Here is a 23,170-nt window from a genome sequence, read left to right on the forward strand (position 1 = left end):
ATTTTGTTTATTTTATGTTGGACATTATGTTTTCACAGCAGAGGTAAAAATGGAGAGCAGGTAAAACTTTAGAGAGAATAATGTGTTCATTCTTAAGCCATTGTGTTCTTGCTGAGCCCCCTCTTTCTCCTCCAGATGCCTTTATTCTCAATTTCTCTTTCAGACTAATGGCAATTCCAATGGCCTTGTACCGATGCTGAGAGTTTATAACAATACAGCTCGATACGTGGATCAAGGCGGAAACAAGGTATGCTCTGTTACTTGAAAGTACTAGAAATTAGAACTAAAAACTGTTAGCCATGTATGTTTATGGATGATTCATTGTGTGTTTCTAACAACTTGGCCTTTTTTTAGTTTTAAAATTAGTTTAATGAGTATGATTTACTTTATTTTTTTTTATCCTCACCCGAGGATATTTTTCCATTTTTTGTACAGATAGAGTGGGAGAGAGAGAGAGGAAGGGAGAGAGAGTGAGAAACATCGACGTGAAGGGACACATCGAGTGGCTGCCACCCCCACGACCAACCAGGGCCGGGGACAAACTGCAACCGAAGTACATGCCCTTAGCGGGAACCGAACCTGGGTCTCTCCGGACCGCAGGCCGACACTCTAACCGCTGAGCCAAACTGGCCAGGGCTACTTTATTTTTTATGAAAAAAATTTTTTTGATTGATTTTTAGAGAGAGAAGAAGAGAGAGATAGAAACATCGATGAGCGAGAACATCAGTTGGTTGCCTTCAATGTGCCCCCCACTGGGGATTTGGCCCACAATCTGGGCATGTGCCCTGACCGGGAATGAAACCGGCGACCTGTTGGTGTATGGGTCGACGCTCAACCACTGAGCCATACGAGCTGGGAGAGTATGATTTACTTTAAAGTGCACAAACTTGAAATGTACATTTTGATGGGTTTTGAATGTAATTACCATGACTATAGGACATTTCCATTGCCCCAAAATGTTTTCTCATGCACCTGTATATTAATCACCCTCATCCTTCCCACCCATACTAATGGCTCCAGGCACCAGTGATATAGTCAGCAGCGTTTTTACATGACAGTTTATTTACAAAGAATTTCTAAAGTTGTAACATACATTAGTACCCAACCTTGAAAAGGAGTTGTCATATGTCTTCTAAGTTTTCTTAAAAGAAATAAAACTCTGCCTATTTTATAGAGGGAAAAGTAAAGTTGAAAGGATTGGGTTGTTTATTTAATATTTTCTTTTTTAATTCTTTTTTTTCTTTATTGGTTTTTAGAGAGCGAGGAAGGGAAAGGGAGAGAGAGATAGAAACATTAATGAGAGAGAACATCTATTGGCTGCCTCCTGCATGCCCCCACTGGGGATCAGGCCCACAGCCGGAACATGTGCCCTGACAAGGAATCAAAACAGCGACCTTTAGGTGCATGGGTCAGTACTCAACCACTGAGCCATACCAGTCAGGCTGTTTATTTAATATTATCAGCAGGATAGTTTGCAACTTGAGCCTGCCTCTCATGAAGACGTAGGCATACTAATCACTTCTTAGTTTATGAAGTTCTCTCTGGTATACTTAAAAAATATATATCTATGGGGACCTTGATAAAACATAGCACCTTTTTGACTTTTAGTAAGAGCACAACCTGTTATTGTCAAAGTTAGTGATTTTCTTTGGGCTTTATACATGTCATATAGTGTAAAGTGAACTGGACAACAACTGAAGAGGAAGGAAGCTTCATCTCTAGTTCACTGTATCACTTTTTTTTTTTTTATCCTCACTGGAGGACATTTTTGCATTTATCTTCAGATAGAGGGGGGAGGAGAGAGAGAGAGAGAGAGAAACATCAATGTGAGAGAGACATATGTAGTGGTTGCCACCCACACAACCCCAACTGGGGCTGGGGACAAACTGCAACCGAGGTATGTGCTCTTAGCAGGAACTGAACCTGAGACTCTCCGGTCCATGGGCTGACGCTGTGCCAAACTGGTCAGGGTTCACTGTATCACTTTTGACAAGTCATTTAATCTTTCTTTTTCTACATTTTCTTTATGTCAAATGCTCTATTTTACTCCTAGAATTGTAAGAAAAATGTTACTACTTTATATTTTTATAATAGTTTTATTTGTATTGTCTCATTTAATATATTAATTGTAGTGAAGATCCAAGGAGATATAAAAGTGCTTTGGAAAATAGGAAGTTTCTTTGTTTCATTCTGATTCTGAAAAGAATGATGATTGTTTACCATTAGCGACCTGGTGCATTTGCTATTTACCTGGAGCCTTGGCATTTAGACATCTTTGAGTTTCTTGATTTAAAGAAGAATACAGGAAAGGAAGAGCAGCGTGCCAGAGACCTTTTCTTTGCTCTTTGGATTCCGGATCTCTTCATGAGACGAGTGGAGACTAATCAGGTGAGACACAGGTGCTTGTTAGTAAAAACAACTTGATTGACATAAGCTTTCTCTTCAGCCATTTTAAATCATGCTTAGGAAGAGTTGAACTGTGTGTTTTGCTATGGAAGGCATTTGAACAAGTTAAGAGATGCCATTCCTGCCTTCTTGGATTTTTATTCTCCAAAGTAGATGCTGTCTGAACTACATGCATAAAAGGTTGTATACAAACAGGCAGAACTAGATGTTTAGACCTGATTCTAAAAGAATTATTTCTACAGTGGATGTAAAAGACAGTCTATGTAAGACACCCTGTCTGTTATAGTGTTCCTAATGGATTATGTATGGTTATTTGAAGTTTCTCATGGGTGGTACTTTTCTTCCCTTTGTAGGACTGGTCTTTAATGTGTCCAAATGAGTGTCCTGGTCTGGATGAAGTTTGGGGAGAGGAATTTGAAAAGCTATATGAAAGGTATGGGAAAAATATGAAAGTAATAATTTTTTACTTGTTTTTCTCTTACTCGGTGGGTCACATTTCAAAACTATATCATGCACTAGCCAATTTCTAGGAATATTTGGTAGCATCTAGGAGAAAATATGATTAATAATTTTATTTTGGTCAGGTTTTCTTCTTGAACTTTTACCAACATTTTTGTTTCCATTTTCTTTCTTAAAACTTGGGGACATGTAAATATTTGCTTGAGTTTTTCAATTGATGCTTTTAAAAATGAAGGCAATGAACTTTAGCAGGGTTATTATTTTGCTTTTTTTTTCCTTAGCTAAATTTAGTAAAAAACTTAAGAGTTTTTAAAAATAATATTACATTTTAGTGTCTTCACATTATCTGTAAAAGATTTTCTTAGGTAATACTAAAATAATAGCTTTGTTTTTCAGTTATGAGAAACAGGGTCGTGTTCGCAAAGTTGTAAAAGCTCAACAGCTTTGGTATGCCATTATTGAGTCTCAGACAGAGACAGGTACCCCATACATGCTCTACAAAGATTCCTGTAATCGGAAGAGCAACCAGCAGAACCTAGGAACGATCAAATGCAGCAACCTGTGCACAGAAATAGTAGAGTATACCAGCAAAGATGAGGTAGGTAGAAAAACTTCTGCCTAAATGTAATGATGAGAGATGAATCTTAGGAAGTGAAGTTATTGTTTGTGAATCTCTCACTTGATTTCGCTTGAGATGGGTGAAGGGAATTTTCATAGCTTATTGGTAAGTAGAAGGGCACTAAAATCGACAGAAATTATAAAGGAAAGAGGTGTGGTCTGTGCCCTTGAATATCTTTTAGTTCAAGTCGTGTAGAAGACAGTCAACCATTTCTAACACACATATTGTAATAATCTTTACTTGAGAAAAATAGTAATGTATAGTCATGGTATTTTAGGATAAACATAAAAATATGTTAGGATGCTTATTCAGTTTAAAGTATGTAAACTTCTAGAGAATCCTTTCAGTGATGGTGAGACAAAATTCTAATTTCAAATTTTTAAGGTGATTCGCCAAAGAGGCAAGGCCAGAAAGAGCATATAGATTTAGTTTTAAAAAATTTTTAAAAATCTTCCATTTGGGAAGAATAGCCTATATGACAGATCAGAGATAGGGTTTGGTTTTATGCAGTGAATGTCAAATAAGTTTGTTTTGATAGAGCAAATACATTAAGGTTTGGTATCAGGAAGATGGTTTTGGCCAGGGGAAAGGAATTGGTGGGTGAAAGCTGGAATGTGTCATAGTTAACAAGCTTGTGCAGGTTTCTGAAAGGAAAATAGTATTAAAATGGTAGGATGAGAAGGATAGATCTTGGTTCTGTTACAGAGTGGCTTGGTAGAAAAGAGGTTTGAGGTTAGTTTAAGGAGATTGTTGTAATAGTTGGATATTGGATGTAAACTATGGAAATGAGAGGGAAAGGAGCAGATCACAAATTGTAGGACCTAAAAAATATGGCAAATGAAAAATCAGGGAGAAAATGGTAAGTAAGTTAAACATACTGATAAGGTTGCAGTTTAATTCAAAATTTATTGAGCACCAACTATGTGTAAGACTGTACTAAGTGCTCTGGGAATATAAATGAATATGGCTCAGCCCCTGCCCTCTGGAAATTTATAATTTAGTTGGAAGAAATTGACATATACTCAAATAATTATACAAGAAAGAGTATATTATAAAAAATAGAGGGACCCATTTATTTATTTATTTAAAAATCCTCACCTGAGGATATTTTTCCATTTATCTTTAAACAGAGTGAGGGTGGGAGAGAGAGACAGAGAGAAACATCGATATGAGAGAGACACATCGATTGGTTGCCTCTCACATGACCCCAACCAGGGCTGGGGACTGAACCATAACAGAGGCATGTGCCCTTGACCAGAATCAAACCCATGACTCTAGTCCACAGGCTGACAATCTAACCAGTGAGCCAAACCAGCCAGGGCTAGAGGGACCCTTTTAAACACAAAAGTCAGATCAGATCATTCTGCCCCACAACACTCTGACTTTCTGATCCATCCAGATTCTGTTTTTTCTTTTTTTATTAATTGAAATATAATTTACAGGGCAACCATCACCAATGTCTAAGTCTAGAATGTTTTCATCATTCCAGAAAGAAACCTAGTACTCATTAGTAGTCACTCCTTGTTCCCCTTTTAACCCAGCCCATGGCAACCACTATTTTCTGTCTCTGGATTTGCCTATTGTGGACATTCTGTATAGATGGAATCTCATAATATTAGGGCTTTTGTGTCACGCTTTTTTGACTTAACCATGTTTTCAAGGCTTATCCATATTGTCGCATGTATCAGTACTTCATTTCCATCCCGAATTCTTACAGTGCAACTGGGTACCCCCACCTCATTCTCTATTGTGCTACTAATTTCCTTTCTGTTCCTCAGACAGCAAGTATGTTTCTACCTCAGGATTTTTGCTGTTAATGCTCTTCTCCCCACATAGGCGCATGGCTTGCTTTCTAACTTCTTCAGTTCTTTGTTCATATGTCACATTCTCAGTGAGGTCCTTCTGGACAACTCTATTAAAAAAATGGCACTCCTGCCCTGGCCAGTTTGGCTCAGCGGTTGGAGCATCAGCCTGCGGACCAGAGAGTCCTGGGTTCGATTCCCGCTAGGAACATGTACCAAAAAAAAAATTTAAAAAAATGGCACTCCTTTCATTCTTTTTCTAACCCCTAGGACTCACTGTCTTCTTTTTCCTGCCTTATTTTTCTCTCTAGAATTTATTAGATTTATGTAATCTGAGTTATGTTTTGAAAATGGATACTTTGGCAACAAGTATAGAATTGAGTAGGTTTGAAGGGCACAAGGGACTCTAGGTGGGAGGAGTTGAGGGTTTGGATTGGGATAGTCGTAATCAAAATGGAAAAGAAGGTGTATTTGTTCAACATTAAGCTTACTATATGCCAGGTATATTGCTAGTACTAAAAATACAGGGATAAGTAAGATGATCCCTACCTCTAAAGTGTCACCACCTACTATAGTGAATGTAGTGGGAGAATCTCCTGAAGAGCTTCTTCAAAATTCACCAACTGGGATCCTCTTTTTAAGGGCTTGTCAGAATCTCAATGAAGGTGAGGTAGGCACGTGTAATTTGGAAGAGCTTTCTGCAGTGATGGAAATGTTCTGTAACTGGTGGCTGTGGAACACTTGAAATGTTACTAGTCAGTCTGAGAAACTGAATTTTATTTAATTTTGATTGAATAGCACCAAGTGGTTAGGGTCTATTGTATTGGACAGTGCATATCTATTCAGACATATTTTTAAAAAATTATAGCACAATGTGATATAAGTGGTAATATAACCATGTACTATGGAACACAGGATTCTCTCTTATCTATTTCACTGGTGCATGTTACAACTCATATGTAAATAGGTACTGGGATTAATGTCAGAGTGTTAGAGGCTTATATGTTAGGGTCATCAACAGAGGAGGGGGGAATATAAATTTTGTGATTCTTGACCTTTTTTCTTTGCATTCCAGGTTGCAGTTTGTAACTTGGCTTCCCTGGCCCTGAATATGTATGTCACATCAGAACACACATACGACTTTAAGAAGCTGGCTGAAGTCACCAAAGTCATTGTCCGAAATTTGAATAAAATCATTGATATTAACTACTACCCTATCCCAGAGGTATGACTAGATATCTCTACCTATTGGTAATTATTGAAATCTAAAATGGAGGGTTTATCACAGTTTACTTGCCAGTCATTATTTAAATAGTTATCATTGGAGTGGTGTGAGAAAACAGATAAACAGAGCATGTGTCATTTGGTATAAAATATTGCTTTTTCTGTTTAGTAATGTCTCTTTCTTCTCTCAACTTATTGACACAAAGGCATATATATCAAATAAACGTCATCGCCCCATTGGCATCGGGGTACAAGGTCTGGCAGATGCTTTTATTCTGATGAGGTATCCTTTTGAGAGTCCAGAGGCCCAGTTATTGAATAAGCAAATTTTTGAAACCATTTATTATGGAGCCTTGGAAGCTAGTTGTGATCTGGCTAAGGAGCATGGACCATATGAAACCTACGAGGGCTCTCCAGTCAGTAAAGGAGTAAGTATATGAATAGTTTTTTTTCTTTTTCTTCTTTTATTCTGTGGACCTCCCTTTCCATGCGCTGCAGGACACAATCTGTAAGTTTGCCCCATGCTCCACCCAGTGTACCCTCCGTCTGCTATACTTTCCTGTGGTCTCCCCTCCACTTGATGTCTACCCTGTGTTCGAGTGTTACGCTCAAGACATCACTGGCCATGAGGAGGCAGGCCAGCTGGATTGGGAACTGCTGGGATGTCATGGGCTCTGCTACAGCCTGGCATGGCCTGCAAGTGTATGGTACATGTGTGCATGGCCAGAAAACACTAGATATATTGGATAAAAATTTTTTTTTGCCTGTGAGTTCCTGCAATAGTCCTCAAAAAGATAAGCTTACATCCTAATTCCTAGAACTTATGAATGTTCCCTTATTTGGTTTAAAAAGGGTCTTTGCAGATGTAATTAAAGATTTTGAGAAGAGGAAATTATCCTGGATTTTCCAGGTAGGCCCTAAATCCAATGACTTGTTCTCATAAGAGACACAGAGAGGAAGAGGAGGCAACATGACCATGGGTGTAAAAATTGGAGTATTGCCACCACAACCCAGGAATGCTGATAGCCACTAGAAGCTGAAAGAGGCAAAGAATATAATCTCCTCTAGAGCTTCTGGAAGGAGTGCGGCCCTCCCAACATACTGATTTCGAGCTGCTGTTCCTTTGTTGAACTTGCCCAGTGGATGTGGCGAAGGGTTGCACCAAATCTTTGCTCTCCATTATGCTGGCTAAAACCGTTTGCCTGGCCCTGGTTATTTCTTGAGACACCTGACCCACCCAATGTGCCTGCCTGGCCTGAGACTCTTCCATCTGTTCCTCCACAAAAGTGGCCTGCCTTGGCTTATGCTGTAAACTTTCTAAGATCTCTCAAAGGTCCAGAAACCCCAAATAAGCAGCAGCATTGGCATGCCTTGTAGCTCTTGCAAGAAATTGAAAACCTGTTTGAAAAAATAATGACAAATTTTCCTAACCTGGTGAAGGAAATAGACGTACAAGTCCAGGAAGTGCAGAGAGTCCCAAACAAGATGAAACCAAAGAGGCACATACCATAATTAAAATGACCAAGGTTAAATACAAAGAGAATCTTAACAACAAGAGAAACGCAGTTACCTACAAGGGAGCTCCCATAAGACTGTCAGCTGATTTCTCAAGAAAAAATTCCCCATAAAGGGATTGGCATGAAATATTCAAAATTTTTGAAAAGGACCTAAAACCATGATTACTTGACACAGCAAGGGTGTCATTTAAAATTGAAGGCAAGATAAAGAGCTAAACCGCTGAGCCAAACCGGCCAAGGCAGTTATTGATTTTTTACAGAAAGGAAGGGAGAGAGATAGAAACAGTAGTGTGAGAGAGAAACATTGTTTTGCTGCCTCCTGCACACCCCCACGACCCCCTCATTGGAGATCGAGCTCGCAACCCAGGCATGTGCCCTGACCAGGAATCGAACTGGGACTTCTCAGTCCATAGGACAACACTCAACTCAATCTACTGAGCCACACTGGCTGGGCAGACAAAATATACGTTAAAACAAAGACTGGGACATTTGTAATCCAGTCAACAATAAAATAAGTAAAATAAAAGTCACACCATGATGAACAAAAATAAAATAGAACTTGGTAACAACTGCAAAAAAAAAAATAAAGACTATTATGAGAGACAAAGAAGGGGCATTTCATAATAATAAAGGGCTCCATCTGACAAGAGGCCATAATACTTACAATATTTACACATCTAATGTTGGAGCATCTAAAAATATAAAGCCAATATTGGTGAACATAAAGGGAGAGGTCAACCAATACAGTAATAATAGGGGACTTTAACACCCCTTTGATATCAATGGATAGATCATCCAGACAAAATCAACAAGGAAACAGTGGCCTTAAATGACACATCAGACTAAGTGATATTTTTAGAACATTTTACCCCAAAGTAGCAGAATATACATTCTTTTCAAGTGCACATGGAATATTTTCCAGGAGAGACCACATATTAGGTCACAGAACAAGTCTCACCAAATTTAAGAAGAGTGTAATCATATAAGCATCTTTGATCACAAAGATATGAAAGTAGGTATCAGTTACAAGGAGAAAACTGAAAAACACATGAAGGTTAAAATATACACTACTAAACAATGAATGGATTAACAGTATGGAAATCAAAAGATACCTGTGACAAATGAAAATGAAAGTAAAATGTAACAAAATTTATGGGACACAGCCCAAGCAGTTCTAAGAGGGAAATTCTTAGCAATACAGGCCTAATTCAAGAAATAAGGAAAACCTCAAATAATGTAACCTTATACCTGAAGTAACTATGAAAAGAACAAACAAATCCCAAAATTGTAGAAAGGACCCAGATAAAATCAGAAATGAAGGAAGTGAAAACTGACACCACAGAAATACAAAGGATTGTAAGAAAATGCTGTGAACAATTATATGTTAACAAATTGGACAACCTGCAAGAAATGCATAAATTCCTAGAAACATACGATCTTTCAAGGCTGAATCAAGAAGAAACATAAAATATGAACAGACCGACCGATAACTATTAATGAAATTGAATAAAAATCTATGAAAGACTTAAATGTAAGATTTGAAACCATAAAACTCCCAAAAGAAAACTGACAGTAAACTCTGACATTGCTCTGAACAAATCTTTTTGGATATGTCTTCCTAGGCAAGGGAAACAAACAAAAATGAACAGTGGGACTCCATTAAACTAAAATGATTTTGCACAGCAAAAGAATCCATCAACAAAATGAAAAGACAACCTACTGAGTTCATACAGCTTAATACCGAGAGAGAGAGAGAGAGAGAGAGAGAGAGAGAGAGAGAGCGCGCGCAGTATAATTTAAAAATGGGCAGAGGACCCGAATAGACATTTCTCCAAAGAGGACATATCAATGGCCAACAGTCATATGAAAAGATGCTCAACATCACTCATCATCAGGGAAATGCAGATCAAAAGCACAATGAGATTACCTCGCAGCAGTCAGAATGGCTGTTATCAAGAAATCCAAAACACTAATTTGAAAAGATATATGTACCACTATATTCACTGCAATATTATTTACAATAGTCAACATATGGAAACAACCTCAGTGCCTATCAACAGACAAATGGATGAAGACGATGTGGCATGTATACAATGGAATATTACTCAGCCATGAATAAGAATGAAATCTTTTGCAACAACATGGATGGACCTAGAGGGTATTATGCTGAATGAAATAAGTGAGACAGAGAAAGAGACATATGGTGGTGTGCTTATATGTAGAATCTAAAAAGCAAAATTAAATGAACAGACATATACAAAGACCATATTGATGGTTGCCAGATGGGAGGTGAGTTGGAATGGGTGAAAAAGGTAAAAGGGATTAAAAAATACAAGTTACCAGTAAAAAAATAACTATGAGTATGTAAAGTACAGCTCAAGGACTATAGCCAGTAATACCGTAATAGCTATGTATGGTATCCGAAGGGTACTAGACTTATTGGAGTGATCACTTTGTAAGGTATATATAAATATCTAATCACCGTGTTGTACACCTGAAACTAATGTAATATTGTATGTGAACTGTAATCGAAAAATAAATTTTAAAAAAAGTCTGATTTCTGACTCATGCCACAATATGGGTGAACCTTGAGGATATTATGCTCAGGGAAAGAAACCAAATAGTATATTCTGTCACTTATGTGAGGTACCTGGAATAATCAAACTTATGAAAAACAGTAAGTAAAAAGGTAGTTCCCAGGAGTTGGTGGGTGGGGGAATGAAAGTTATTAAGTGGATATGGAATTTCTGTTTTGCAGGATGATAAGAGTTCTGGAGATGGATGGTGTTGATGGTTGCACAACAATGTGTATGTATTTAATACTGCTGAACTGTGTACTTAAAAACTAAGTTAAGATGTTAAATTTTATGTTATGTGTATTGTACAATAAAATTTTAATATTTTTGTTAATCCTCACCTGAGGATATTTTTTCTATTGATTTTTTTTTTTTTTTTTTTTTTTATAGAGAGAGTGTAAAGGGAGGAAAGGAGGGGGAGAGAGAAATATCAATGTGAGGGAGATTCATCAACTGGTTGCCTCCTGCTCGCACTCTGGATGGGGCCAGGGATTAAACTCATGACACTTTGGTATGCGGGCCCATGCTCTAACCATAAGCCACACTGGCCATAGCAACCAAAATGAAAAGTTAAGAATATTTTCAAACTTTTCAAAAAAATTGAGGAAGAGGGAAGTCTCCCAAATTGATTTTATGAGGGAAGCATTACCCTACTACCAAAACTAGACAGACACTATGGAAGAAAAGAATTATAGGTGAATATCCCTGATTAACATAGACACAAAAATATCTTTTTTTTTAAATCCTCACCCAAGAATACTTTTTTCCCCATTTATTTTCAGATAGAATGAGAGAGAGAGCAAGAGAGAGAGACAACATGAGAGAGACACATCAACTGGTTGCCTCCCTCACGACTCCAATCGGGGCCAGGGATTGAAATGCAACCAGGTATGTGCCCTTGAACAGAATCAAACCCGCGACTCTGGTCTTTGGTCCAACACTCTAACCACTGATCCAAACTGGCCAAGGCTGACACAAAAATATCTTTAAAAAAATTTTTTACCTAAGGATATTTTTCCATTTATCTTCAGATAGAGTGGGAGGGAGGGAGAGAGAGAGAGCAAAACATTGATGTGAAAGAGAGACATTGACTGGTTGGCTCCCACATGGCCCTGACCAGGGCCAGGGATGAACCACAACTGAGGTATGTGCCCTTGACCAGAATTGAACCCAGGACTCATTGGTCCGTGGGCCTGATGTTCTAACTGCTGAGCCAAACCAGCCAGGGCCACAAAATATTTTTAATAAAATATTAGCACACTCTATTCAGCAATACATTAAAAAAAGCATACACCACGATCCAGTGGGTTTTATTCTTGGGATGCAAGGTTGGTTCAATATGTGTAAATCAATTAACGTGATGTACTACATAAAATAAAGGATAGAAATCATGATTATATCAATAGATGCAGAAAAAGCATTTGACAGAATCTAGCATCCATTTATGATAAAAACTCAACAAAGTGGGAACAGAGGAAACATACTTCACTATAATAAAGGCCACCGTGACAAATCCTCAGGCAACATACTCAGCTCTGAAAAGCTGAAAGCTTTTTGCTGAAGATCACGAACAAAACTAGAATGTCTGCTTTCACCACCTTTATTTAACATAGTGTTGGAAGTCCTAACTATAGTAATCAGAAAAGAAATAAAAGGGCCCTGGCCAGTGTGGCTCTGGTTGAGCATTGTCCAGTGCACCAAAAGGTCTCAGGTTTGATACCCACTCAGGGTAAATGCCCAGGTTGCAGGCTTGATCCCCAGGGGGCATGCAGGAGACAACCAATTGATGTTTCTCTCCCTTCCTCTCTAAAATCAATAGGAACATTAAAAAAGAAAAGGCATATAAATTGAAGTAAAACTTTATTATTTGCAGATGGCATAGTATATACAAAGAACCTTAAAGAGTCCACCAAGAAACTATTAGAACTAATAAATTTATTAAAATAGCAGGATACAAAATTAATATTCAGGAATTGGTAGCATTTTTATACACCAATAACAAAATATCAAAAAGAAATTACGAAAACACATTTATAATTGCATCAAATAGAATTAAATACCTAGAAATAAATATTACCAAGGAGGAAAAAGACCTGTATTCGAGAAACTAGAAGACATCGAAGGAGATACAAAAACAAAAAAAATTGGAAGACTATACTATACTATGCTCGTGGACAGGAAGTATTAACGCTTTAAAATCTCCATACTATCCAAAGCAATACACAGATTCAATGCAATTTCTATCAAAATACCAATGACATTTTTTCACAACTAGGACAAATAATCCTAAAATTTATATGGAAACAAAGATTCTGAATAGCCGAAGCTACCTTGAGAAAGGAGAACAAAGTTGGAGGTATGCTCTTGATATCAAAATATTATACAAGGCTTTTATAATCAAAACAGCCTGGTACTGGCAAAACACACATATATCAATGCATCAGAATAGAAAAAGCTCAGAAATAAACCCACACCTATATGGTTGACTTATCTATGACAAAGCAGGCTAGAATATACAGTGTGGTAAAGACAGTCTAATGAATAATGTTGGGAAAACTGGAGATATATTTTAAAAAGTGAAACTAGACAACCCTTTTTCACCATATATACAAATCAAATGGATTAAAGGCTTAAATGTAAGACAGGCCATAAAACTGGAAGAAAACAAGCAGTAAAGTCTTTGACATTGCTCTTAGCAATATTTTGTTGGATATGTTTCCCCAGGCAAGGAAAACAAGGAAAAATAAATGTGGGACTACATCAGACTAAAAAGTTTTTGCACAGCAAAGGAGGTTTCAGTAAAATTAAAAAACCTACTGAATGTAAGAAAATACTTACCAATGATACACTTGGTAAGGGGTTAATATCCAAAATATATAAGGGACTCAAGACAATACCAAAAAACCAAACTGAATAAAAAATGGGCAGAGGACCTGAACACACATTTCTCCAAAAAGAACATAAGATGAAAAGATGCTCAACATTGCAAATCAAGGAAACTCAAATCAGACAACAATGAGATTACCTCACACCAGTCAGAGTGGCTATCATCAATACATCAGCAACCAGCAAGTTTGTTGGGGAGAATGAAGAAAAGAAATCGGTGTGCACTATTGCTGGGATTGTAAGTTGGTGTAGCTACTATGGAAAATAGTATTCGGGTTCCTAGAAAAAAATAAAAATAGAATGCTATATGACCTAGTAATTCTACTTCTGGGTATTTATCTGAAGAAATCCAAGACACTAATTTGAAATATATGCACCCCTATGTTCATTACTGCATTATTTACAATAGTCAAGATATGGAAACAACCTCAGTGTCTATCAGTAGGGGAATAGGTAAAGATGATATATATATAATGGAAATTTGTCCAGGAAAATCTCTGGACCTTGTATTCCTTACACAGTTCTACTAGAAGACAGCATTTTGGGGGATTGGGGCGGGGGTGGGGGTGGAAGTTGGCCAGTTACTCATTTGTTTGGTTTTTGTCATAGTTTTAAATCATCATAGAGTTATTTATCATCAATTGACTTGTTTATTCCTTAGATCCTTCAGTATGATATGTGGAATGTTACTCCCACAGACCTATGGGACTGGAAACTTCTCAAGGAGAAGATTGCAAAGTAAGTAAAACATGTAAATTAGCTTCGAAGTAAGCAGGGTTCAGGTTTTCACTCTGGCTCTTCAGAAGTTAGCTGTTATTTTCATTTCTGAAACTCATTTTTTCTCTTTTATGTGGAGCTAAAGTGATCTATCTGCAGAACTTTTCTAAAATATTTTATAATATTTAGCCCGGCCGGTATGGCTCAGTGGTTGAGTGTTGACCCATGTACCAAGAGGTCATTGGTTTGATTCAGGGCACATGCCCAGGTTGTGGGCCCAATCCCTAGTGTGGGGCATGCAGGAGGCGGCCAGTCGATGTTCTCTCTCAGTGTCTCTCTCTCTCTCTCTCTCTCTCTCTCTCTCTCTCCCTCTTTCTATAAAAATCAATAAAGAAAAAATTTTTTTAATATATTATAATATAATACATATATAGTAACCTGCAAATGGCTTGGCGCATGAAAGTATTTCAATACATGGTAGATATCAGTTAATCTTGTTTTTTAGGGGCTTAACTACCTGGATTAGGTAATTCTTTTTCTCATTAAATCTTTGTATTTTTAAGAGTGCTTGCTTTTTAAACATGTTTCACTTTTATTTATTGCTTAACTACATTGGGCATATAAGTGAGTTTTGTTGAATTGATTGTCATAGGAATTAGAAATCTTGGAAGAGCTTTTGGAATGAAATGGAATAAAGAAAAATGTAAAAATGAGTTTTTCTAGGTCTTTCGAACTAATAAACATAAGAGATTTGAGGGCAGACAGAATGTTTTGCTGAGTGAATAATGAAACAAGTTGTTTTCATTTTCTGCCATGATGAGTGTCATCTCTGAGTTAATACATTTGCAGAATTTTTGTTTGAAGAAAGAAGCAGTAGCTTTAAAATGCTTTTTAAAAAAATACCCATTTTTCTTAAAAATTTTTTTTATTACTCAAATAGTACATGTTCAAAGTTTTAGAAAAACCTATGTGTGGAAAGGGAATAAAATGAAAATTATCCCAATACTACCTCCCCCCAAAAACCTGGTTGCATTTTTTTGTCTGTCATCCTTCAGATTTACTTCTGAGCATGTGTGCATGTGTGTAGTTATGTGCAAATGCAAATGTAAAAAAAAATGGACATGTACTCTGTTTTTTTCTCAAAATACTATATATATTTTTATATACAATTTAAAATTTTTTGTTAATACACATTCACTGATAAGATCAAATACAGAAATAAGTATAAACCTTTCTTTATACCTCTTCAACCAACTATTTGTCCCACAAAACAGAAAAACAACTTACTCCTTTTCCCTGAGATCACCATTGTTAATGGTGTGTATTTTTCTAGATTTTTTTAGTGCATTTGCAGATGCACACATGGTTTTGTTATATAAATGTGACCAATCTTGATATTTTAAAATTTATTTGAGAGATCTTTCTCTTTTAGTACATGTAGTTCTACCTAATGTTTTTAATGATTACAGATAATTACGTAGTTTGGCTATTTCATATATTTATATGAGTTTTCAAAACATTTTCCTGTCTGTGGACAGGAACCACTATTTCCATAGAGATAGCTGGTGGTTTGCTCGATGCCTCACAACTAGACTGACAGTGAGAATCCAGTTGTACAGACTCGATTAGGATATGAGGGTCTGTACTAAGCACTATGAATCCTGAGGTATAGAATGTGGGAAAGTCAAACTTTGGATTTGAGAAATTTAAGATTAAGTAAAGTAAGACATGTAACACAAATAGTTTAAGTATACATAAAGGTACAGGTCATAGAAAGTGTTTGCAGAGCAAATATTTATATTTGAAACTTAAGTGTTGTCTGTCCAGTCAGGAAAGATGTTCTAGAGTAGGTAGGTGTCTCTTAGGCTGAACTTTGAAGGATGAGCTGAGGGCAGGTTGAAGTTTTCTCAGGGCTCAGATAGTAGTATATTCTTCCTTAAGCACTCTTTGGCACAGAATAGAGTCAAAAGATGTTAACATTCTTTTGATATTTTTATTTAAAATAATTTTTAATATGTTTTTATTGATTTTTTTTTTTTTTTTTTTTTTAAGAGAGTGAAGAAGGGAGAGAGAGATAGAAATAGCGATGTGAGAGAAAGACATCAGTTGACTGCCTCCTACACACCCCCTACTGGGGACAAGCCTGAAACCTGGGCATGTGCCCTGACTGGGAATCGAACCAGTACCTCTCAGTCCATGGGACAACACTCAATCCACATCCACACTTGCCGGGCAAGATGTTAACATTCTTCTAGGAACTTATAATTGAAGACGTAATGGAGCAAGTCAGGAATATCTTTGAGCATAGTTTTCCCTATTCAGTGTCCTATTCTGGATAATGGAGAATTGTGGTGATGGGTGTCTGATTCTGACCACTTTCACGTCATTATGTTTCCTGAAAGGGCCTAACACAGTGATCACATAGGCATTTAGAAAAAAAGAGTGAGGTTTGAATGAGTGTACCCTGATACAGGTTGGGGACACTCCCAACAGCCATTTGAGTGTTTCCTTGGGCAAGATAGTATATCAAGTGCTGTGATTCCTGAGTACCACAGTGCAAGTGGCATAAGTCATGGCATAGTAAGGATTGCCAGCAGTAGAAACTGTTGTGCTAATTCTCTTTGGGAGTCAGGCATTTAGGAGAGGGGTGAGCTATACCCCCCATATTGTGGAGTTGCATCCCTGTAGGGGTTAAATTAAAAATCCATATGTGTGTCTAAATTAGCATGTCTTATGTTACTCAGAGTAGGTGCATTTAACTACAATGACTTAAAGTAGCCACCTTCCTGCAGATTGTAGCTTTAGGATCAGCACCTAATAATCTCCTTTTCTTTAGATATGGTATAAGAAACAGTTTACTTATTGCCCCGATGCCTACTGCTTCCACTGCTCAGATTCTGGGAAATAATGAGTCCATTGAACCTTATACCAGTAACATCTACACTCGCAGAGTCTTGTCAGGAGAATTTCAGGTGAGATCACAACCAGACCTACAGGGAAATCTTTCAAGAGCCTAATGTTGGGAGTAAATGCTAACACATATTTAGTGTGACTCTTTTTCTTAGTATGGGGTCAAAGCTTTGATAAAGTAAGTCATCTTCATCCCTAATATTGTTCTAGGTTATTTCAGCACATCATTAGGCATTTAATAAATATCTGCCAAAAGAATGAATGATTGAAGGTTGAGTGTGAAAGTAACTTGATATTAGAATTCATGTGATATTTAACCATTCTGTAATCATAGTGGTGTATACTACAACATCAGATGTTTAAGTTGGTGATACTTAAAATATATGTAGAAGCGTTATTTAAGACAGTAGTTCTCAGCCTTGGTTATAAATTAGAATTTTTGGTGAGTGGGACCAGTGTTTATTATTTTTAAGGTTCCCAGGTAATTGTGACGAACAGCTACGGTTGAGAACTACTAATTTACAATATTTTTATTTGAATTTGCTGCTATCTTGAAATAAATTTCTGTAAAGTTTGGGGGTGAATACATAGCATTTCTAATTTTTTTTCATAAGTATTTATTGTAATCTTATTTAGGAAGAAAAAGAATCAATCCACATAGATTTACCTGGCTTAGGCAATGTTAGTTCTTTTCACTTTTGCAAATACCATATATTATAGTTCTTGTAAAAGAAAAAAAAAAATCAAGATTTTAAAGGAATATAACTTTTGTGTAATGGAATGGGCCTCTCAGTTTTATAAAAAAGTTGAAGTTATCAAGCTAATGTAAATAATTCTTCAGTGATATTATTTACTTTAAGCTTTAGGTCTGTGATTCTGTTTAGGCCCCATTATTGTTATTTATTCCTTTATGTCTTCTTTTCCATTCAGATTGTAAATCCTCACTTACTGAAAGATCTTACTGAGCAGGGCTTGTGGAATGAAGAGATGAAAAATCAGATTATTGCATGCAATGGCTCTATCCAGGTACAGAATGAAAAAACAAGTGAACTAAGTTGGTACCTTCTCACTTATCCCAGGCAGTGGAGAAAGAATATCTATTCACTGTGGTCATAGGTTTTATGTAGCTCTGTTCACCTCTCCATTCTTGCACAGGGATTATATACATCTTCACATAGCTAGGCCTTTTGTTTGTGCAATAATATAAAGCAGTACTTCCCAGCTTCTCTGTATATTAGAATCAATTGGGGAGCTTTTAAAATTCTGAAGGTTAGGTTATACCTCATACCAATTAAATGAGAATGTCTGGGAATGGGAACCAGGCATCAGTATTTTTTAAGGATCCCCTAGGTAATTTCAGTGTGCAGCAAAGTTTGGGGACCACTGGCATAAAGTCTGAAATTAGAGTCAAACTTAATTTAAAAGTATGGTGGAGATAGAGAACTGATAGTCCAAAAGACAGAGCCACAAATAGTGTTTAACAATAAAATATTTGCAGCTGAGAATCAGTTATTTGTAGATAGAGGTTTCTGGCTAAATATTGGTCTGATTGACAACACAGATAAAGATTCCTGTAACATTTCAGTATTTTTATATATATATATATATATATATGGAAACAGTAGCGTTAGCCATTGTCTGTGCTTTGATTCAAGTTAATCGTGGACCTAAGAAATTCTGTTTTGGTTGGCTGTAAATGGAGTTTGTGGAATCCTAACTTACTTAAAGGGTTTTGTTTTTGCTTCTCTGGATCATGTCCCTGTGTGGTATGGCCCTGATTATTTGTATTTTCTTCAAAGCTCAAGGATCATTTATTGCTCTTTAGCTCTAACTTTCTTCCCTTTGTTAAGTGCTTCTAGCACAATGTTTAGGCCATAAACTAACTTAAAGATGGATCTTACCACCAGACTGGTATTTTGTTGGTTAGATGGGATTTTGTTGGACTTTCTAAGCCAGAGGTGAGCAGACTTAGGAAACCTGATAAGGATCATAATGTATTATACTGAATGGTAGAGTCAGATCTGGCAGGAAGTAGAAGGCCAGATCCTTGGGTCAGTATTCTGTTAATCATACTGCTTTCATGAACTGGAGTACAATAAATATTTGGCTTCCCTTCTTCAGAGCATACCAGAAATTCCTGATGACCTGAAGCAACTTTACAAAACTGTATGGGAAATCTCTCAGAAAACTGTTCTCAAGATGGCAGCCGAGAGAGGCGCTTTCATTGATCAAAGCCAGTCTTTGAACATCCATATTGCTGAGCCTAACTATGGCAAACTCACTAGTATGCACTTCTACGGCTGGAAGCAGGTTGGTGGAACGAGTCGAGGAGGACTTACTGCCAACTTGGGAAATTTTGGAATTGAAAGAGTTTTATATTCTTGCTACTATTAAACATTGCCATCTAGAAGTTCTTTCCCTTCAAATCCAATAAGTTAAAACCAGCCTGTGGTTTTTTTTTTTTTTTTTTTATTTTTTTTATTTTTTTATCCTCACCGGAGGACATTTTTCCATTTTTTGTTCAGGTAGAGTGGGAGGGAGAGAGAGGAACAGAGAGAGAGAGAGAAACACGGACGTGAAAGGAACACATCGAGTGGCTGCCACCCACACAACCGACCAGGGCCGGGGACAAAGTGCAACCGAGGTACGCGCCCTTAGCGGGAACCGAACCTGGGTCTCTCAGGACCGCAGGCCGACACTCTAACCGCTGAACCAAACCGGCCAGGGCCAGCCTGTGGTTTTTGTACTAGGTCAAGCTCTTACTTTTTTTTTTTTTTTAATTTGGTTTTATTGATTTTTTTTTTTTTTTTAGAGAGGGAGGAAGGGAGAGAGAGACAGAAACATTGATGTGAGAGAGAAATATTGATCGGCTGCTGCCTCCCGCACACCCCCCACTGGGTATTGAGCCTGCAACCCAGGCATGTGCCCTGACCAGGAATTTAACCTGGACTCTTTTTTTTTATCCTCACCTGAGGACATTTTTCCTTTTTCGTTCTGGTAGAGTGGGAGGGAGAGACAGGAACAGAGAGAGAGAGAGAGAGAGAGAGAGAGAAACATCGATGTGAAAGGGACACATCGAGTGGCCGCCACCCGCACGACCAACCAGGGCCGGGGACAAACTGCAACCGAGGTACGCGCCCTTAGCGGGAACCGAACCCGAGCCTCTCGGGACCGCAGGTCGACACTCCAACTGCTGAGCCAAACTGGCCAGGGCTAACCTGGACTCTTCAGACCATGCGACAATGCTCAATCCACTAAGCCACACCACCTAGGCCAAGCTCTTTGGATTCTTTTTTTGTTTCTTTAAGATTATTTCATTCCTAGATTTGAAACCTTGGAGTGATATATGATCCTCTCTTTACTCTATGCAGTCATTTACCAAATTGTATTGGTTATTTCTTTGTATTGTTTTTTAATATCTTTTTATTCTACCACTATAATTCTTAACTTACAAACTTATCTCTCTGCTTCTGGTATCTCTGCTGTGCCCTGCTATCATTCCTAAAATAAAACTTTAAGCATTCATTGTTTCACCACTTTATCTATAATATAAAAACCAATTACATAGCTAGTCATTGCCAGCTGTTAAGTCCTGTGATTCTGGTTTGTATTCATCTTTATTGTTGAAAGTATTACAGATGTCTCCTCTCCCCTTTTCCCCCATTGACCTCCCCCTCCTCCCTGCTCCAAATTTATCTTTTTATTTAACATTTATTGAACATATACTATGTGCCAGGACTGGGGAAACTGAATAAAAGATGATGATCCTTATTGTTGAAGTAGTCATAATCTGTTCTTATACAAAGATACAATCTAGTCCTCTAAATAATTATAATCTGAGGTAGACATGTTATCTTAGGCAAACTTGGAAGTCATACACATAAATATTTTAAATATATATGTGTGTATGTGTGTGTGTGTGTATTTGAACAAAGACATCTGACATTTCCAAAGAGGTAAGCTTGTTTAAGGGATAAAAGGAACAAAATATATCATCTGAGTCTCTCTCTTTAAAGTTTTTTGAGGGGGCTTCCTAGAGGAGATAGAATTTCAAATTTAGAAAACAGTATGACCTGGTTTATGGAAATATATCTTAAACATTAGTCTTGAATGTCTAATGTTCTCACAGTTTCTCCTAATACTTGCATTTACTTCCCTTATAGGGTTTGAAGACTGGGATGTATTATTTAAGGACAAGACCAGCAGCTAATCCGATCCAGTTCACTCTAAATAAAGAGAAGCTGAAAGATAAGGAAAAAGTATCAAAAGAGGAAGAAGAGAAGGAGAGGAACACAGCAGCCATGGTGTGCTCTTTGGAGAATAGAGAGGAGTGTCTGATGTGTGGATCCTGAGGAAAGATGTAGATGAGACCAGCACTTCAATAGCCAGACTACTTTATGAGCATAGATAGGTGTAGTAGATTTGCTTGAAGTGGTAAGGCTTTGCTGGACCTTATTGTAGCCAAAGGATCAATTGATTTAAAGTATTGTTTCTATCTAGTATAAAAGGAATGACTTTTTAAAAAATTGATATATTAGGAATCAGAGTAGAAGTTTTAAGAATTTAAAAGAAGTCATCTTGCAAATAGGGAGTGATTAAGTAGGGTTTCATTACCCATCTGGCACCTCATTTTCTGTTGACTTCAGTTTTGATAGAGACTCAGTTTTGCTGCATTGACTGTTGGATCCATAGAAGCAAAATTGTGTCATAACCCTTGAGAAGTGCTAAGAGGACCTTTATCTGTATGCTAAAAGGTCATGCTAAAAATGGCTCATTCTGAAATAAACATTTTCAAGTGATTATGTGAGACTAATTTTGTCATTCTTTTCATACAAAGGTCAAATAAGACTTTTTTTTTAGTTCATCTTTATTGTTGAAAGTATTACAGATGTCCCGCCTTTTTTACCCATTGACAACCTCCTCTTTGCTCCTGCGAGTGCACCGCCTCCCCCCCCTCCATGGTACTGTCTCTCCATTGGTTATGCATATATATGTATCCGTTCTTTAGTTTATCTTTTCTTAACCCCCTTCCCTCTGAGGTTTGTCAGTCTGTTCCCTACTTCTATGTCTTTGGATCTATTTTGTTTGTCAGCTTATTTTGTTCATTCATTATATTCCACAAATAAGAGATCATGTGATACTTGTCTTTCTCTGACTGATTTATTTTGCTTAGCAAAATACTTTCCAGGTCCTTTCATGTCATCTTGAAAGAACCTTTTTTGTTCTTTGAGAGTTCAAGGAGGAAATTTTTTTTCTCTTTTTAATCCTTACTCAAGGATATTTTTCTATTTATCTTCAGATAGAGTGGGAGGGAGAGAGAGAAACATCCACATGAGAGGAACACATTGACTGGTTGCCTCCCGCACAACCCTGAACAGGGCCAGGGATGAAACGCGACTCTGGTCCATGGGCCGATGTTGTACTGCTGAGTCAGAAACTATATAAAAAATAGTAACTCCCATTCTCTTTTCCCCTCAATTCCTGGTGGTCTCTGTTTTACTTTCTGTCTCGAATTATCCTATTCTAGGTACCGCATATAAATGGAATCATATAATACATGTTCTTTTCTGTCTGGCTTATTTCTCTTAGCAGTTTTCAAGGTCTATCCATGCTTTAGCATGTATAATAATTTCCTTTTAAAGGCTGAATAACATTTAATTATATGTAGATACCACCTTTTGGCTATTGTGAATAATGCTGTGAACATTGATGCACAAATATCTGTTTGAATTCTTGCTTTTAATTCTGTTTTGTATATACCTAGAATTGGAACTGCTGGAATATGCGGTAATATCTGTTTAACACTGGAGGAATTGCCAAGCTGTTTCTAGAGCAGTTGCACCATTTTTTTCTACAGCTGTTGCACCATTTTACATTTCTATCAGCAGTTCATGAAAGTTCAGTTATTCCATGTCTTTGGCAACACTTGTTAATTTATTATATTTTCTATAATAACCATCTCAATGGCTTTTGACAGTTTGATTATAATGTGTCTTGGTGTGGGTCTCTTAGTTTATCCTACTGTGGTTTGTTGAGCTGCTTGGATTGGTAGAT

General features: G+C 37.2%; 1 protein-coding gene across 8 annotated transcripts in view; it reads left to right on the forward strand.

Moving 5' to 3' along the window:
• RRM1 (ribonucleotide reductase catalytic subunit M1) overlaps positions 1 to 21,918 on the forward strand; it is a 40,950-nt gene extending 19,032 nt beyond the window's left edge. For all 8 annotated transcript variants that reach the window (XM_036257835.1, XM_036257836.1, XM_036257834.1 and 5 more), the window contains 11 exons: positions 164 to 247; positions 2,227 to 2,388; positions 2,760 to 2,839; positions 3,262 to 3,463; positions 6,362 to 6,511; positions 6,717 to 6,938; positions 14,151 to 14,227; positions 17,043 to 17,178; positions 18,047 to 18,142; positions 19,238 to 19,426; positions 21,280 to 21,918. In XM_036257835.1, the coding sequence (XP_036113728.1) occupies positions 164 to 247; positions 2,227 to 2,388; positions 2,760 to 2,839; positions 3,262 to 3,463; positions 6,362 to 6,511; positions 6,717 to 6,938; positions 14,151 to 14,227; positions 17,043 to 17,178; positions 18,047 to 18,142; positions 19,238 to 19,426; positions 21,280 to 21,468 (1,587 nt within the window). In that variant the 3' untranslated portion in view covers positions 21,469 to 21,918. The remainder of the gene's footprint in view (positions 1 to 163; positions 248 to 2,226; positions 2,389 to 2,759; positions 2,840 to 3,261; positions 3,464 to 6,361; positions 6,512 to 6,716; positions 6,939 to 14,150; positions 14,228 to 17,042; positions 17,179 to 18,046; positions 18,143 to 19,237; positions 19,427 to 21,279) is intronic.
• The last annotated feature ends 1,252 nt before the right edge of the window (positions 21,919 to 23,170 follow it).

Source organism: Molossus molossus, unplaced genomic scaffold, assembly GCF_014108415.1.
Source record: "Molossus molossus isolate mMolMol1 unplaced genomic scaffold, mMolMol1.p scaffold_m16_p_13, whole genome shotgun sequence".
Lineage (NCBI taxonomy): Eukaryota > Metazoa > Chordata > Mammalia > Chiroptera > Molossidae > Molossus > Molossus molossus.